Here is an 18,465-nt window from a genome sequence, read left to right on the forward strand (position 1 = left end):
ATTGTGTGAAGATGTTTCACGTTTTTCAGTATGTGTGATTTATTTTGCATATGTGTGTGTTTGCATTTTTATGAGTGGAATACAAATCCTTCCACATCCATGGTAAGCTGTAGGTTTAGATCACATTAGTCTCTGTGTGTGCACATAGTTTTGTGAGCACATCATTTTGTGTGTGTTCACACATTAGTCTGTGTGTGTGAGAGAGTTTGTGTTCACACATTAGTCTGTGTGTGTGTGTGAGAGTGTGTGTTCACACATTAGTCTGTGTGTGTGTGTGAGAGTGTGTGTTCACACATTAGTCTGTGTGTGTGTGAGAGTGTGTTCACACATTAGTCTGTGTGTGTGTGTGTGAGTGTGTGTGTGTGAGTGTGTGTGTGAGTGTGTGTGTGTGTGTGTGTGTGTGTGTGAGTGTGTGTGTGTGTGAGTGTGTGTGTGTGTGAGTGTGTGTGTGTGTGAGTGAGTGTGTGAGTGTGTGTGTGTGTGTGTGTGAGTGTGTGTGTGTGTGAGTGAGTGTGTGTGTGTGTGTGTGTGAGTGTGTGTGTGTGTGTGAGTGTGTGTGTGTGTGTGTGAGTGTGTGTGTGTGTGTGTGTGTGTGTGTGTGTGTGTGTGTGTGTGTGAGTGTGTGTGTGTGTGTGAGTATGTGTGTGTGTGTGTGAGTGTGTGTGTGATTGTGTGTCACACAAAGGTCTCTGGCCCCGGTGCGTAGTAGGCAAAGCCGGCCCCTGAGAGGCGGAGCATGTAGGTGTTGAGGGTGCCGGTGGTCTGCCCCGCCCCCATCAGTCCAGTGGGCCAATAGTAGTTTGTGGGGGAAGGACTCAGACCTGCGGAGTGGGAGGGGCTTCAGAACCCTGATGTGGAGGTGGGAGGAGTCAGTGCTCTTCCGTTTGGAGGAAGGGCCAGAAGGGCGAGAGGACACGGGGGTCAACTCTGCTACACTGCCCTGCAACAGCTTGTCAACGTCCTGGAGAAAGAGGGAAGGAGAGAACGGAGAAGAAGAGAGGGAATGTTTAGATCACTGAAAATACCCTAGTCTGTTTCAGGTTGAACTCACATTCAGATGATCAGCATGCAATGAAAATGAAACATTCACACACATGCTGTATCATCTTCTAACACCAGAGGTCAGTGTTCCTCATCCAAATGGCCACTAATGCTGCCTGATGTTTTATTCAATTCAGTGTACAGAATAATAATCAATGCCATTGTTTTCCCCGGGTCTTAAACTTTATTTCCATGTTTAAGATACCAAATGTATTTATTTGTACAAAATTACAGTGATATATTTTTCTCTGACCCCCGTGTTGGAATGGACAGTATGAGAGGGATCCAATAATAAGACATTGAGCTCATCCACCTTATAGCAGCTCTCAGCAGGACAGAAGGAAAGCCAGAAAATGCCTCTGTTGCATCCCAAGAGAGTTTACAATAGAGTACCAACCCAAGCAAGTCACCCTGACCCTCCAGACAAACCACCCGAAGATAATCATGACAATCAAATCACCCAGACAGCCCCATGCGTTGCATTCCACAATTGTGATTCGTCCCAAGTGAGCAAGCCTCTCAGCACAGGAGACCACCTGGCATCGGTGAAGACCCCCTAGCAGTAAATAAAATGCCCCCCACTACCAGCACCCCTCCAGAACCACAGGGCAACAGGCAGACATTTTAGCAGCATTGCCACTCTTGCCATATTCTGTGGCCATTGGTGTTCAGTTACCGTAGCAACCCTAGTTCTCTGATGGGGAAGAGTCTAGGGGCTGGCTGAGCAGGTAGTTAGGGTTGTGTGACATCATGCAGTCATAGGTCCTGGTAGCTCGCACCCCTCCACCTCTGTCCCTCTCACAGGTCCTAGCAGGGCAAAGCATGTCTCTCTCACTGCCTCCACCTCCATCAACAGGACTGGCGTCCGGGGCAGAGGACACACTCCCATCACACACACCATCAGCCTTCACCCTCTGTGGGCAAACAGTAGGGTGAGCAGGGGTCAGGAAGCAGGAGGAGGTTCTAAACAGAAGCCATGCGGTGAAGCATTGCACTGTAACAAACTGTATGTGACATGTAATGATAGCCCTTCAACTTCCCGTGTCCTGCTGCCTGCTGAGGATTACTCCAGTGTAGAAAACATAACATACATACACATGCTAGCAAGTTAGCATTTGGATGGAATAACACATTCATGTACATTTTATACATCAATATACAGTAGATACATTTGAACAGCATCCATAGAGGAACATGAAGAGAAGAGATGCTGAATATGGTACTGGGTGAGATTGTTAGGCTAGCAGGATGCTAACAGAAGGCTCAAAATTAGTACAACCTGTTATCAGCTGTAGCATGGTCAGCAGTAGCATATATAGCAGTATGAATGATAGTATTGTCTGGTAATTGAGTTGAATTGTTTGAAATGGAAGCCCTGGATGGTGAGAACCCTGGATGGTGAGAACCCTGGATGGTGAGAACCCTGGATGGTGAGAACCCTGGATGGTGAGAGCCCTGGATGGTGAGAGCCCTGGATGGTGAGAGCCCTGGATGGTGAGAGCCCTGAATGGTGAGAGCCCTGAATGGTGAGAGCCCTGAATGGTGAGAGCCCTGAATGGTGAGAGCCCTGAATGGTGAGAGCCCTGGATGGGAACACTACAGTGACTGTGATTGATGTTTGAACGTTGGGAGTTAATGTTGAAACACTGATTTAACTGAATGAAGGTGGACCACTGATGTCATTTTGACATTGGCACATGCCACCGTGCACATAAAGTGTTTAAAAAGTCACCTCATCCTCCTCTGCCGTCTCTCGGCCAATCAGAAACTCAATCTGCTGTCGGACTGAGAGAGCACAAAGATGGTGGACGGCTCCACGGTAAGGCACGGGCGATTGGACTGTCGTTGCCCCAGGTAACGGGGTCAGAGGGCGGAGGTTACAGGAAGAGGAGTGGAGGATTGGAGGAGGGAGACAGAGGGAGCGGTGGGGAGAGGAGAGAGATAGAAAGGGAAAGGGGGACGGTGGTGGGTTCAATTAGGAAGCAGAGCAGAGAGAGATGGGAAGAGGAAAGAAATCCGTTAGATTTAGCTACAGATCCGTTTCCCAAATGTACATCTAAAAAGCATTGGATAGGTATAAGCAATATGATATGCTTCATCTTGCCTTCTGATAGGCTGGGTGTAATCTTCACCATTTTGCTCACACCTATGCAACGGTGTCAGATCTACAGGAGTGCTAAGGGCTGGCTAAGGGTCTATTTGGAATTCAGCACTTGAATCACAGGAAGCAGGAAGTTCAGCTAAGCAGTGACAGGAAGTAGTAATATCAGATGAAAAGAGGGGAAGGGAGTTTTTAAAGTGTGGGTTAACACAGGGTCAATCTTTTAGGACATGGGTGTCAAACTAAATTTCCCCGCGGGCCGCATTTAGTCTTCACCAGACTGGAGGGCCGCATTTAGTCTTCACCAGACTGGAGGGCCGCATTTAGTCTTCCCCAGACTGGAGGGCCGCATTTAGTCTTCCCCAGACTGGAGGGCCGCATTTAAATTGGATTATATTTCCTCTGTGTCAAAATTTGATTCGGTTTTAGTAATTTCAATGTTGATAAAATGACTCAAACCACCCGCGGGCTGGATTGAATGGGCTCGCAGGCCAGATCCAGCCTTGAGATTGACACGTGTTTTAGGAGTTTTAGTACTGAGTCGTCTGGCATGTGAGAGGCAGCTATACCTGGATACTTTTGGTCAGTAGAGAAGGTATTTTTGATGTGATTATACATGCAGGTCTACTGTACATATGCAGGTCTACTTATACATGCAGGTCTACTGTACATATTGAGGGCTGCTACCAAATAGCTCTTCAATTAACTGGTGCAGTCGTATTTCCTGAGCTGTGGTCAAGTTGTGGTCCTACCTGTGCAAGATGGGTGGCGGTGGGCCACAGTGTTCTGCAGAGGACCTTCTTGACCACATCAGGCAGCAGGCTGACCATAATGAGCAGGATGATGCTGAGCCAAGCCGGACCGCTGGACAACATCTGCATGAACACATAGTACATCCTCTGGTAGTTCAGGAAAGGCCTGGAGGGAGAGCAGAGGATCTAGTTATTCTATATCTATGTTTAAGGGAAATGAATAATGTACAGAGTAAGAACCAGTCAGTTGTAAGAATGAGAGGCCTACCAGATGATGCCTCCCCAGAGCAGAGAGAAGATGACATAGAAAAGCAGGGAGCCCCAGATGACAAAATGGTTGATCCAGGTCCAGTGGTGTGTGTCCAAGGCAAGCTGCAACACACACACGCGCACACACACACACACACACACACACACACACACACACACACACACACACACACACACACACACACACACACACACACACACACACACACACACACACACACGTTATCAATCAGTCCATAGTTACGCCTCCAGGGGTTACAGCTCTAACGATTGATGAGAACATATAGTCAATCTATTATCTCACATACATACACATGCAAAGAGATTATTCAGTCCACTATTATCAGATTCACTCAGTCTCTTACTCCTTCACACAGTGTAAACACACACACACACACACACACACACACACACACACACACACACACACACACACACACACACACACACACACACACTCACCTTGAGCGTGACCGTGAACACCAGCACAGTAAAGACAAGAGTCCCGAAAGTCCAGTTCCCAAACATCTAGAGAAGAACAGAGAGCGAGCAGGAAGTCAGCCACATCTCATCAGGCACACATTTCATCCATCCTTTATACAACGCATTCGGAAAGTATTCAGACCCCTTGACTTTTTCCACATTTTGTTATGTTACAGCCTCATTCTAAAATGGATTGTATACATTCTCCCCCTCACAATACCCCATGACAGAGCAAAAACAGGTTTATAGAACTGTTTCCAAAATTAAAAACTGAAATACTTTATTTACATAAGTATTCAGACCCTTTGCTATGAGACTCAAAATTGAGCTCAGGTGAATCCTGTTCCCATTGATCATCCTTGAGATGTTTCTTCAACTTGATTGGAGTCCACCTGTGGTAAATTCAATTGATTGGACATGATTTGGAAAGGCACACACCTGTCTATATAAGGTCCCACAGTTGACAGTGCATGTCAGAGCAAAAACCAAGCCATGAGGTTGAAGGGATTGTCCGTAGAGCTCAGAGACAGGATTGTGTCGAGGCACAGATCTGGGGAAGGGTACCAAAACATTTCTGCAGCATTGAAGGTCCCTAAGAACACAGTGGAAAACTAAGCAATGGGGGAGAAGGGCCTTGGTCAGGGAGGTGACCATGAAACCGATGATCACAGAGCTCAAGAGTTCCTCTGTGGAGATGGGAGAACCTTCCAGAAAGACAACCATCTCTGCAGCAATCCAGCAATCAAGCCTTTATGGTAGAGTGGCCAGACGGAAGCCACTCATCAGTAAAAGGCACATGACGGCCTACTTGGAGTTTGCCAAAAGGCACCTAAAGGACTCTCAGCCCATGATAAACAAGATTCTCTGGTCTGATGAATCCAAGATTGAACTCTTTGGCCTGAATGCCAAGCGTTGCGTCTGGAGGAAACCTGGCACCATCCATATGGTGAAGCATGGTGGTGGCAGCATCATGCTGTGGGATGTTTTTCAGCGTCAGGGACTGGGAGACTAGTCAGGATCGAGGGAAAGATGAACGGAGCAAAGTACAGAGAGATCCTTGATGAAAACCTGCTCCAGAGCACTCAGGACCTCAGACTCGGGCGAAGGTTCACCTTCCAACAGGACAACGACCCTAAGCACACAGCCAAGACAACGCAGGAGTGGCTGCGGGACAATTCTGGATGTCCTTGAGTGGCCCAGCCAGAGCCCAGACTTGAACCCGATCGAACATCTCTGGAGAGACCTGAAAATAGCTGTTCAGCAACGCTCCCCATCCAACCTGACAGAGCTTGATAGGATCTGCAGAGAAGAATGGGAGAAACTCCCCAAATGTGCCAAGCTTGTAGTATCATACCCAAGAAGACTCAAGGCTGTAATCACTGCCAAAGGTGTTTCAACAAAGTACTGAGTAAAGGGTCTGAATACTTATGTAAATGTCATATTTCCGTTTTTTTATTTTAATACATTTGCTAAAAATGAAAAAAATAAAAAGTTTTGCTTTGTCATTGTGGGGTATTGTGTGTAGGGGTAATTTAGTCCGTGTTAGATTAAGGCTGTAACATAAAAGGTCAAGGGGTCAACACCATCACTGATCATCAGTTGAAACAATTGACTTGTATAAATATCAGTTGAAACTATTCACACCGATATGAGCACAGAGCACTAACTGTAATTACTTAATTTAAACCTGTGTTGTAGTTTGATGCTAAACGCACGGAAATGCAGATCACATACCTTTTTTATTTTGCGCGAGCGTTTCCCCAACTTTTTTATCTTGCGCGAGCGTTTCCCCAACTTTTTTATTTTGCGCGAGCGTTTCCCCAACTTTTTTATCTTGCGCGAGCGTTTCCCCAACTTTTTTATTTTGCGCGAGCGTTTCCCCAACTTTTTTATTTTGCGCGAGCGTTTCCCCAACTTTTTTATTTTGCGCGAGCGTTTCCCCAACTTTTTTATCTTGCGCGAGCGTTTCCCCAACTTTTTTATTTTGCGCGAGCGTTTCCCCAACTTTTTTATTTTGCGCGAGCGTTTACCCACCTTTTTTATTTTGCGCGAGCGTTTCCCCAACTTTTTTATCTTGCGCGAGCGTTTCCCCAACTTTTTTATTTTGCGCGAGCGTTTCCCCAACTTTTTTATTTTGCGCGAGCGTTTCCCCAACTTTTTTATTTTGCGCGAGCGTTTCCCCAACTTTTTTATCTTGCGCGAGCGTTTCCCCAACTTTTTTATTTTGCGCGAGCGTTTCCCCAACTTTTTTATCTTGCGCGAGCGTTTACCCAACTTTTTTATCTTGCGCGAGCGTTTCCCCAACTTTTTTATTTTGCGCGAGCGTTTCCCCAACTTTTTTATCTTGCGCGAGCGTTTACCCAACTTTTTTATTTTGCGCGAGCGTTTCCCCACCTTTTTTATCTTGCGCGAGCGTTTACCCAACTTTTTTATTTTGCGCGAGCGTTTACCCACCTTTTGCGGCTAAATGCATTTAAGAATAGGTAACATTAATTTACTTACCATGAACGGCGATCAGCTTTTATCCATATATTCTTTACCACTACATCACTGATTACAATCCTAAACCCTATTGTGTTTGATGCTGCAACAAGCTACGTCCATTTCACCTGTATTTCACCTTGTCTTTTACTGTTGTATGGCATCCCATTCATGTAAGTCTCATATTAAGCTAATTATGGTAAATAACCTTGAAACTTGAGAGAAAAAGCAGGATGCCAAATATATAAATACATACATAAATATAGAGTAAAAAATAGAGAAAATCTACTCTGCATTTTTCCCTTAGCCATCTCCCGCTCTCTCTCTCTTTGATGCAAAGATGGATCTCGTGCTCTTTGAGGATGTGTTCTCTACTCACAGATGACAAAAAACTGCCATCAGGAAGGAACAGATGGAGGAAGAGAAAGAGACAGGGAGAGAGATGGCGAACAAGAGAGAAATTTGAAGGGAGAGGTAGGGTTATAGATAAAGAGAGGGAGCGCAAGAGAGAGATGGAGGGAGAGGTAGAGTGACAGAGGAAGAGAGATGGAGGGAGAGGTAGAGTGACAGGAAGAGAGATGGAGGGAGAGGTAGAGTGACAGAGGAAGAGAGATGGAGGGAGAGGTAGAGTGACAGAGGAAGAGAGATGGAGGGAGAGGTAGAGTGACAGAGGAAGAGAGATGGAGGGAGAGGTAGAGTGACAGAGGAAGAGAGATGGAGGGAGAGGTAGAGTGACAGGAAGAGAGATGGAGGGAGAGGTAGAGTGACAGGAAGAGCGATGGAGGGAGAGGTAGAGTGACAGAGGAAGAGAGATGGAGGGAGAGGTAGAGTGACAGAGGAAGAGAGATGGAGGGAGAGGTAGAGTGACAGAGGAAGAGAGATGGAGGGAGAGGTAGAGTGACAGGAAGAGAGATGGAGGGAGAGGTAGAGTGACAGGAAGAGAGATGGAGGGAGAAGTAGAGTGACAGAAGAAGAGAGATGGAGGGAGAGGTAGAGTGAGAGATGGAGAGAGATGGAGGGAGAGGTAGAGTGAGAGATGGAGAGCGGGGGGGAGAGAGAAGGAGGATAGTGGAAGGCTGTTGGAACCTCCATGTTCTCATCCCTGACTACCCCTCCTCCTCCAACATCAGCCATCTCTCAATTCACACCCTGGCCTAATCAACACATGTACACTACAAATACATCTCTCTATACACTAGAAATACATCTCTCTACACAATAAATACATCTCTCTACACAAGAAACACATCTCTATACACTAGAAATACATCTCTCTACACAATAAATACATCTCTCTACACAAGAAACACATCTCTCTACACAAGAAATACATCTCTCTACACAATAAATACATCTCTCTACACAATAAGTACATCTCTCTACACAAGAAATACATCTCTCTACACAATAAGTACATCTCTCTACACAAGAAACACATCTCTCTACACAAGAAACACATCTCTCTACACAAGAAATACATCTCTCTATACAAATGCCTAGAGAGTTTTCAGCTATACTTTTCAGACAGATGCTGGCACTAAGACCGCACTCAGTCAGCTGTATAAGGAAATAAGCAAACAGGAAACCACTCACCCAGAGGCGGTGCTCCTAGTGGCCAGAGACCTTAATGCAGGGAAACTTAAATCAGTTCTACCAAATCTCTATCAACATGTTAAATGTGCAACCAGAGGGAAAAAAAATCTAGATCACCTGTACTCCACACACAGAGACGCGTACAAAGCTCTCCCTCGCCCTCCATTTGGTAAATCCAACCACAACTCTATCCTCCTGATTCCTGCTTACAAGCAAAAACTAAATCAGGAAGCACCAGTGACTCGGTCTATAAAAAAGTGGTCAGATGAAGCAGATGCTAAACTACAGGACTGTTTTGCTATCACAGACTGGAACATGTTCCGGGATTCTTCCGATGGCATTGAGGAGTACACCACATCAGTCACTGGCTTCATCAATAAGTGCATCGAGGACGTCGTCCCCACAGTGACTGTACTTACATTCCCCAACCAGAAGCCATGGATTACAGGCAACATTCGCACTGAGCTAAAGGGTAGAGCTGCCGCTTTCAAGGTGCGGGACTCTAACCCGGAAGCTTACAAGAAATCCTGCTATGACTTGCGACGAACCATCATACAGACAAAGTGTCAATACAGGGCTAAGATTGAATCGTACTACACCGGCTCCGACGCTCGTCAGATGTGGCAGGGCTTGCAAACTATTACAGACTACAATGGGAAGCACAGCCGCGAGCTGCCCAGTAACACGAGCCTACCAGACGAGCTAAATCACTTCTATGCTCGCTTCGAGGCAAGCAACACTGAGGCATGCATGAGAGCATCAGCTGTTCCGGACGACTGTGTGATCACGCTCTCCGTAGCCGATGTGAGTAAGACCTTTAAACAGGTCAACATACACAAGGCTGTGGGGCCAGACGGGTTACCAGGACGTGTATTCCGGACATGTGCTGACCAACTGGCAGGTGTCTTCACTGACATTTTCAACATGTCCTTGATTAAGTCTGTAATACCAACATGTTTCAAGCAGACCACCATAGTCCCTGTGCCCAAGAACACAAAGGCAACCTGCCTAAATGACTACAGACCCGTAGCACTCACGTCTGTAGCCATGAAGTGCTTTGAAAGGTTGGTCATGGCTCACATCAACACCATTATCCTAGATACCCTGGACCCACTACAATTTCCATACCGCCCAAACAGATCCACAGATGATGCAATCTCTATTACACTCCACACTGCCCTTTCCCACCTGGACAAAAGGAGCACTTATGTGTGAATGCTATTCATTGACGACAGCTCAGCGTTCAACACCATAGTACCCTCAAAGCTCATCACTAAGCTAAGGATCCTGGGACTAAACACCTCCCTCTGCAACTGGATCCTGGACTTCCTGACGGGCCGCCCCCAGGTGGTGAGGGTAGGTTGCAACACATCTGCCACGTTGATCCTCAACACTGGAACTCCACAGGGGTGCGTGCTCAGTCCCCTCCTGTACTCCCTGTTCACCCACGACTGCATGGCCAGGCACGACTCAAACACCATCATTAACGACACAACAGTGGTAGGCCTGATCACCGACAACAACGAGACAGCCTATAGGGAGGAGGTCAGAGACCTGGCCAGGTGGTGCCAGAATAACAACCTCTCCCTCAACGTAACCAAGACTAAGGAGATGATTGTGGACTACAGGAAAAGGAGGACCGAGCACGCCCCCATTCTCATCGACGGGGCTGTAGTGGAGCAGGTTGAGAGCTTCAAGTTCCTTGGTGTCCACATCAACAACAAACTAGAATGGTCCAAACACACCAAGACAGTCGTGAAGAGGGTAGAACAAAGCCTATTTCCCCTCAGGAAATGAAAAAGATTTGGCATGGGTCCTGAGATCCTCAAAAGGTTCTACAGCTGCAACATCGAGAGCATCCTGACTGGTTGCATCCCTGCCTGGTACGGCAATTGCTCGGCCTCTGACCGCAAGGCACTATAGAGGGTAGTGCGTATGGCACAGTACATCACTGGGGCAAAGCTGCCTCCTATCCAGGATCTCTACACCAGGCGGTGTCAGAGGAAGGCCCTAAAAATTGTCAAAGACCCCAGCCACCCCAGTCATAGACTGTTCTCTCTACTACCGCATGGCAAGCGATACCGGAGTGCCAAGTCTAGGACAAAAAGGCTTCTCAACAGTTTTTACCCCCAAGACATAAGACTCCTGAACAGGTAATCAAATGGCTACCTGGACTATTTACATTGTGTGCGCCCCCAACCCCTCTTTTTACGCTGCTGCTACTCTCTGTTTATCATATATGCATAGTCACTTTAACTATACATTCATGTACATACTACCTCAATTGGGCCGACCAACCATTGGCTAACCGGGCTATCTGCATTGTGTCCCGCCACCCACTAACCAGTGTCTGTATGTAGCCTCGCTACTTTTATAGCCTCGCTACTGAATATAGCCTGTCTTTTTACTGTTGTTTTATTTCTTTTCCTACCTATTGTTCACCTAACACTTTTTTTGCACTATTGGTTAGAGCCTGTAAGTAAGCATTTCACTGTAAGGTCTACACCTGTTGTATTCAGCGCACGTGACAAATAAACTTTGATTTGAAATGCTAGAAATACATCTCTCTACAAATACTAGATAACGTGAAGATAATATAATAATAATATATGCTTAGCAGACGTTTTATCCAAAGAGACTTACAGTAATACGTGCATACATTTTACCTGGAGAGAGATCACCCTCCAAGACAGTGCAGCTAGAATGAATCCATGTTATTAAAACAGCAGAGACCGCTTTTTTCACTAAATGTATTGTGTATGTACTACTACTACACACACACACACACACACACACACACACACACACACACACACACACACACACACACACACACACACACACACACACACACACACACACACGCATGCACTTATTTCTCACACGCACAGACACACACACAGGTTATTTTAAGTCTACTACCAGGATAAGGATGTGGGGGAGAGACTAGTATATTAGTAGAGTGGAGTTGCTGTCGTCAGGTGTTGGGCTGGGTAGAGAGGCCCTAGATGTGGTACTTAACTGCATGGAGGAGTGAGGATGGATGGATTGATGTTTCGGGATGAAACGGTAAAACTCAAAGCTAAACTCATAACTAAAAAGCACATAATAGACAGAAAGAGAGAGAGAGACAGAGAGAGAGAGAGAGAGAGACAGAGAGACAGAGAGACAGAGAGACAGAGAGAGAGAGACAGAGAGAGGGAGAGAGAGAGAGACAGAGAGAGAGAGACAGAGAGACAGAGAGACAGAGAGAGAGAGACAGAGAGAGGGAGAGAGACAGAGAGAGAGAGACAGAGAGAGAGAGAGAGAGAGAGAGAGAAAGAGAGAGAGACAGAGAGAGACAGAGACAGAGAAGAGAGAGACAGAGACAGAGAGAGGAGAGAGAGAGAGAGAGAGAGAGAGAGAGAGAGAGAGAGAGAGAGAGAGAGAGAGAGAGAGAGAGAGGCTTACCATCTGTGTGTTGGTGGTCATAAGCTGAGGAACAGGAAGAAAAGCAAAATAAAGAGAGAAGAAGCAGAGAGGAGGAAGAAGAGAGAAGAAGCAGAGAGGAGGAAGAAGAGAAGAAGAAGCAGAGAGGAGGAAGAAGAGAGAAAGTAATCAGGACATAGAATAAATTAATTCCAGGATGTTTCAACTTAAAGAGAAAAAACAGGACCAAAGGCAACAGTTAATATGACATAAATCAACCGTACAGAGAAAGATGCTATAGCGTTGTCCATATGAATGGAATCCTGATGGTCGCCAAGCTAAAGAGGACCACTGAGACCCTGATCACAACTAAACCACAACCTGACCATAACTTCCCCATAGATAACCACAACCTGACCACATTGTCTTACTCTGGTGTTATGGGACAATCACGTGGAGATGGGTGTTCTAGAAACCATCACTATGGTGACTCTCAAATGGAACCCTTTGACCTACACAGTGCACCTCTTCTGACCAGAGCCAAACAGGGTGTTGTTGAATCCAGCTAATGGTCGATGCTTATGACTTGGTCATCTGATCCTAGATCTGTAGTTGGGGGCAACTTGTCAACTGGTCCTTGACAGTTGTCCGTGGAGGCAGTAGCCGGGGCTCACCTGTCCGTTGCTAGTGAAGGTGGTGTTGTCGAACAGGAAGTAGGCACCAAAAAAGAAGATACAGGCGTCGAATAAGCCCAGGCATGTCCAGTACAGGAACACGGGCCAGCGCAGGAGAGAGTTCTTAGCTATGTCCCTGGGAGAAAGTGAGAGAGGAGGCGTAGAGAGAGGGAGCGAGAGGGAGAAAGAGAGGCGCGGGGGTGAGAGGGGGGAGAGAGGGAGAGAGAGGAAGAAAGAGAAGGGGGGAAGCGAGAAGGGGAAGAGAGAGAAAGAGGGAGAGCGAGAGAGATCGTGAGAGGAGGGGTAGAGAGATCGAGAGAGGGAATAGGGGGGAAAGAGAGAGAGGAGAGAAGAGAGAGAGGGAATGGGGGAGAGAGAGAGAATGGGGAGAGAGAGAGAGAGAGAGAGAGAGAAGTGGGGGCGATAGTGGCAAGTGAGAGCGAAGTAAAATTGTTAAACAAAACAAAACCTGTGAATTACATTGACTTTCAAATAAGTGTTCATTTGGGTGGGATGTTCCTCTGACCTGTACAGAGTGGGGTCTCTCTTCAGCGTCTCTATGCTGACGTGTTTCTCTATGAGGCTGTAGAGGAGGATGGGCAGGGAGGTGAAGCTGATGTTGTACAGAGTCAGGTAGGCTGTGTCGTACAGGGGCTGCACGGGGACACACAGAGCACAGTCAGTAATATACAGACTACACATGACCAAACAGGCAACCATGAGGTCATTAGGGGTGATTTTGAGCACCAACCTGCTGAGAGAATCCACAGAAGAACTGATAGAGGAACTGAGGGAAGATGAAGCACACATTCTGGAGAGAGAGAAAAAGGGGCAGAAGCAAAGTGAGAAAGTAAGGACTAAACATTGTTCATCATTCTATACTGACTCTGCTACTTGCAGCGTAGAGCCTGGAGGTTTGTGCTGTCCTGGGCCAGCTACCAGACTGGGGTGGTGTGGAGCCCCCAAGTTGTGTAATTCATTACTAAAGAATTGCAATGTGATCTCAGTAAATGCTCAGTATTAGTGTCATTAGTAAAGCCCACCTTATAGAAGAAGTACTGCACCAGCTCAGCGATGCGGATGTAGTAGATGTGGCCGTGAACTAGCAGCATCTTCTTCAGGTGTTTGAACTTTGGGATGGCATAGTCACTGTTCCTCGCTGCCTGGCGACCCTCCTTACCCATGATGCCTTAAGAGAGAGGGAGGGATTGGTTGATTGATGGATTAACTGATAGAAAACAAACATACACCAAATGAGATATCTTGGAGCCAAAGCCCCCCACCAATCAAAGAAGAAAGATGAGTGCTAGCTGATGGTTCCCACCAATCAGAGTACAAACACATGGGGCTTGCCAATCAGTGTAGAGATGAGCTTACCGATGCCCACGTGTGCCTCGAGGATCATGCTGACGTCGTTGGCTCCGTCACCGATGGCCAGAGTGATGGGGTGCTCCTTAGATGCCTTGATCAGCTTCACAATCTGGACAACAGTCATACCACAACTCATTAAACACTTTAACTGACTGATCGACTGTCCATCCATCCAAACACCATCTCTCTCCCTGGATTCCCATGTGAGACAGGAAGTGAGATCACACCCACCTGTGCTTTCTGTAGGGGTGCCATGCGGCAGCAGAGAACGGCGCTGCAGTTCCTACAGATCTCCAGGAAGATCTCTCTGTAGTTCCCAGAGCCAGAGCTCTCTGGACTGGGCTTCAGCACCGCAGACAGGGTGGCCCCGTCGATGATCAGACCATAGTCCTGACAGTCTACAGACAGCCTGGGGAAAAACACACAGACACACAGATGTTACACAGAGATGCATGAATACTGTACATATACAGTACCAGTCAAAAGTTTGGACACACCTACTCATTCAAGGGTTTTTATTTTTACTATTTTCTTACATTGTAGAATAATAGTGAAGACATCAAAACTATGAAATAGTGCATATGGAATCATGTAGAAACCCAAAAAAGTGTTAAACAACTTCAAATATATTTTAGATTTTAGATTCTTCAAAGTAGCCTCCCTTTGCCTTTATGACAGCTTTGCACTCACTCAACCAGCTTCACCTGGAATGCTTTTCCAACAGTCTTGAAGGAGTTCCCACATATAATGAGCACTTGTTGGCTGCTTTTCCTTCACTCTGCGGTCCAACTCATCCCAAACCATCTCAATTGGGTTGAGATCGGTGATTGTAGAGGCTAGGTAATCTGATGCAGCACTCCATCACTCTCCTTCTTGGTCAAATAGCCCTTACACAACCTGGAGGTGCGTTGGGTCATTGTCCTGTTGAAAAACAAATGATAGTCCCACTAAGCGCAAACCAGATGGGATGGTGTATCGCTGCAGAATGCTGTGGTAGCCATGCTGGTTAAGTGTGCCATGAATTCTAAATAAATCACAGACAGTGTCACCAGCAAAGCACCCCCACACCATTACACCTCCTCCTCCATGCTTCACGGTGGGAACCACACATGCAGAGACCATCAGTTCACCTACTTTGCGTCTCACAAAGACACAGCGGTTGGAACCAAAAATCTCAAATGTGGACTCGTCAGTCCAAAGGACAGATTTCCACCAGTCTAATGTCCATTGTTCATGTTTCTTGGCCCAAGCAAGTCTCTTCTTATTATTATTTGTGTCCTTTAGTAGTGTTTTGGCCTGATTCATACAGTCTCCTCTGAACAGTTGATGTTGAGATGTGTCTGTTACTTGAACTATGTGAAGCATTTATTTGGGCTGCAATTTCTGAGGCTGGTAGCTCTAATGAACTTATCCTCTGCAGCAGAGGTAACTCTGGGTCTTCCTTTCCTGTGGCGGTCCTCATGAGAGCCAGTTTCATCATAGCGCTTGATGGTTTTTGCGACTGCACTTGAAGAAACGTTCAAAGTTCTTGAAATGTTACGGATTGACTGACCTTCATTTCTTAAAGTAATGATGGACTGTCGTTTCTCTTTGCTTATTTGAGCTGTTCTTGCCATAATATGGACTTGGTCTTTTACCAAATAGGGCTATCTTCTGTATACCACCCCTACCTTGTCACAACACAACTGATTGGCACAAATGCATTAAAAAGGAAAGAAATTCCACAAATTAACTTTTAACAAGGCACACCTGTTAATTGACATGCATTCCAGGTGACTACCACATGAAACTGGTTGAGAGAATGCTAAGAGTGTGCAAAGCTGTCATCAAGGCAAAGTGTGGCTACTTTGAAGAATCTCAATCATAACATATATTTTGATTTGTTTAACACTTTTTTGGTTACTACATGATTCCATGTGTGTTATTTCATAGTCTTCACTGTAATTCTACAACGTAGAAAATAGTAAAAATAAAGAAAAACCCTTGAACGAGTAGGTGTGTCCAAACATTTGACTTGTACTTGTCATGCTGTGTGCGCACTCAAAACACAGGATACATTGGTGTGTGTGTGAGTGTGCAGCGTACCCCGACAGGGAGCGCTGTCTCAGTACGGTTCTGCTCAGGTCAAACAGAACATCATGTAGACTCTGTTCCTCGGTTCGTTTCTTGGTCAGCTCCAATATTTGGGTGGAGCGGCGGAACAGCTTGCTAGCATAACATGTAGCCGCCGCCGTCTCCATCTTGTCCCCCGTCAGGACCCACACCTTCATCCCAGCCTTGTGGAGCGACTCGATGGTGTCTGCTGCCTTCTCCTGGAGCCTGCACAGCAGTCAATAGGTTAATAGCAATAAGCATCACTATAGGGGGTGTATGGACCTTTCAAAGAATGCAAGATATACATTTTTTATTTTTCACCTTTATTTAACCAGGTAGGTTAGTTGAGAACAAGTTCTCATTTACAACTGCGACCTGGCCAAGATAAAGCGTAGCAATTCGACACATACAACAACACAGAGTTACATATGGAATAAACAAAAAATACAGTCAATAATACAGTAGAACAAAAGAAAACAAAAAGTCTATATACAGTGAGTGCAAATGAGGTAAGTTAAGGCAATAAATAGGCTATAGTGGCGAAGTAATTACAATATAGCAATTAAACAATGGAATGGTAGATGTGCAGAAGATGAATGTGCAAGTAGAGATACTGGGGTGCAAAGGAGCAAGATAAATAAATAAATACAGTATGGGGATGAGGTAGATAGATAGGCTGTTTACAGATGGGTTATGCATAGGTGCAGTGATCTGTGAGCTGCTCTGACAGCTGGTGCTTAAAGCTAGTGAGGGAGATATGAGTCTCCGGCTTCAGAGATGTTTGCAGTTCGTTCCAGTCATTGGCAACAGAGAACTGGAAGGAAAGGCGGCCAAAAGAGGAATTGGCTTTCGGGGTGACCAGTGAGATATACCTGCTGGAGCGCATGCTACGAGTGGGTGCTGCTATGGTGACCAGTGAACTGAGATAAAGAGGGGCTTTACCTAGCAGAGACTTGTAGATAACCTGTAGCCAGTGGGTTTGGCGACGAGTATGAAGCGAGGGCCAACCAACGAGAGCGTACAGGTCGCAATGGTGGGTAGTGTATGGGGCTTTGGTGACAAAACGGATGGCACTGTGATAGACTGCATCCAGTTTGTTGAGTAGAGTGTTGGAGGCTATTTTATAGATGACATCACCGAAGTCGAGGATCGGTAGGATGGTCAGTTTTACGAGGGTATGTTTGGCAGCATGAGTGAAGGATGCTTTGTTGCGATATAGGAAGCTGATTCTAGATTTAATTTTGGATTGGAGATGCTTAATGTGAGTCTGGAAGGAGAGTTTACAGTCTAACCAGACACCCAGTTATTTGTAGTTGTCCACGTATTCTAAGTCAGAGCCGTCCAGAGTAGTGATGCTGGACGGGCGAGCAGGTGCGGGCAGCGATCGATTGAATAGCATGCATTTAGTTTTACCTCTGTTTAAGAGCAGTTGGAGGCCATGGAAGGAGAGTTGTATGGCATTGAAGCTCGTCTGGAGGTTAGTTAACACAGTGTCAAAGAGGGTCCAGAAGTATACAGAATGGTGTCATCTGCGTAAAGGTGGATCAGAGAATCACCAGCAGCAAGAGCAACATCATTGATGTATACAGAGAAGAGAGTCGGCCCGAGAATTGAACCCTGTGGCACACCAATAGAGACTGCCAGAGGTCCGGACAACAGGCCCTCCGATTCGACACAATGAACTCTATCAGAGAAGTAGTTGGTAAACCAGGCGAGGCAATCATTTGAGGAACCAAGGCTGTCGAGTCTGCCAACAAGAATGTGGTGATTGACAGAGTTGAAAGCCTTGGCCAGGTCGATGAATACGGCTGCACAGTAATGTCTCTTATCGATGGCGGTTATGATGTCGTTTAGGACCTTGAGCGTGGCTGAGGTGCACCCATGACCAGCTCTGAAACCAGATTGCATAGCGGAGAAGGTACGGTGGGATTCGAAATGGTCGGTAATCTGTTTGTTAACTTGGCTTTTGAAGACCTTAGAAAGACAGGGTAGGATAGATATAGGTCTGTAGCAGTTTGGGTCTAGAGTGTCACCCCCTTTGAAGAGGGGGATGACCGCGGCAGCTTTCCAGTCTTTGGGAATCTCAGACGATATGAAAGAGAGGTTGAACAGGCTAGTAATAGAGGTTGCAACAATTTCGGCAGATAATTTTAGAAAGAGAGGGTCCAGATTGTCTAGCCCTGATTTGTATGGGTCC

The 18,465-nt window shown here is 46.2% G+C and overlaps 1 protein-coding gene across 8 annotated transcripts in view; it reads right to left on the reverse strand.

The window, feature by feature from the left end:
• Window positions 1–883: 883 nt before the first annotated feature.
• Window positions 884–18,465, reverse strand: part of LOC115161253 (probable phospholipid-transporting ATPase IH) — an 87,685-nt gene continuing 70,103 nt past the window's right edge. For 3 of the 8 annotated variants that reach the window (XM_029712076.1, XM_029712075.1, XM_029712077.1), the window contains exons 19-31: window positions 16,260–16,493; window positions 14,406–14,583; window positions 14,181–14,283; window positions 13,847–13,992; window positions 13,555–13,614; window positions 13,330–13,457; window positions 12,804–12,939; window positions 12,172–12,195; window positions 4,627–4,692; window positions 4,163–4,266; window positions 3,895–4,060; window positions 1,718–1,955; window positions 884–961 (exon numbers count right to left, since the gene is read on the reverse strand). In XM_029712076.1, the coding sequence (XP_029567936.1) occupies window positions 1,728–1,955; window positions 3,895–4,060; window positions 4,163–4,266; window positions 4,627–4,692; window positions 12,172–12,195; window positions 12,804–12,939; window positions 13,330–13,457; window positions 13,555–13,614; window positions 13,847–13,992; window positions 14,181–14,283; window positions 14,406–14,583; window positions 16,260–16,493 (1,573 nt within the window). In that variant the 3' untranslated portion in view covers window positions 884–961; window positions 1,718–1,727. Of the gene's footprint in view, window positions 962–1,717; window positions 2,638–2,773; window positions 2,881–3,894; window positions 4,061–4,162; window positions 4,267–4,626; window positions 4,693–12,171; window positions 12,196–12,803; window positions 12,940–13,329; window positions 13,458–13,554; window positions 13,615–13,846; window positions 13,993–14,180; window positions 14,284–14,405; window positions 14,584–16,259; window positions 16,494–18,465 lie in introns of those variants that run through there. The other 5 variants (XM_029712081.1, XM_029712080.1, XM_029712079.1 and 2 more) reach the window with 5 other exon arrangements.

The sequence above is a fragment of the Salmo trutta genome, chromosome 24, assembly GCF_901001165.1.
Source record: "Salmo trutta chromosome 24, fSalTru1.1, whole genome shotgun sequence".
Classification (NCBI taxonomy): Eukaryota; Metazoa; Chordata; class Actinopteri; order Salmoniformes; family Salmonidae; genus Salmo; species Salmo trutta.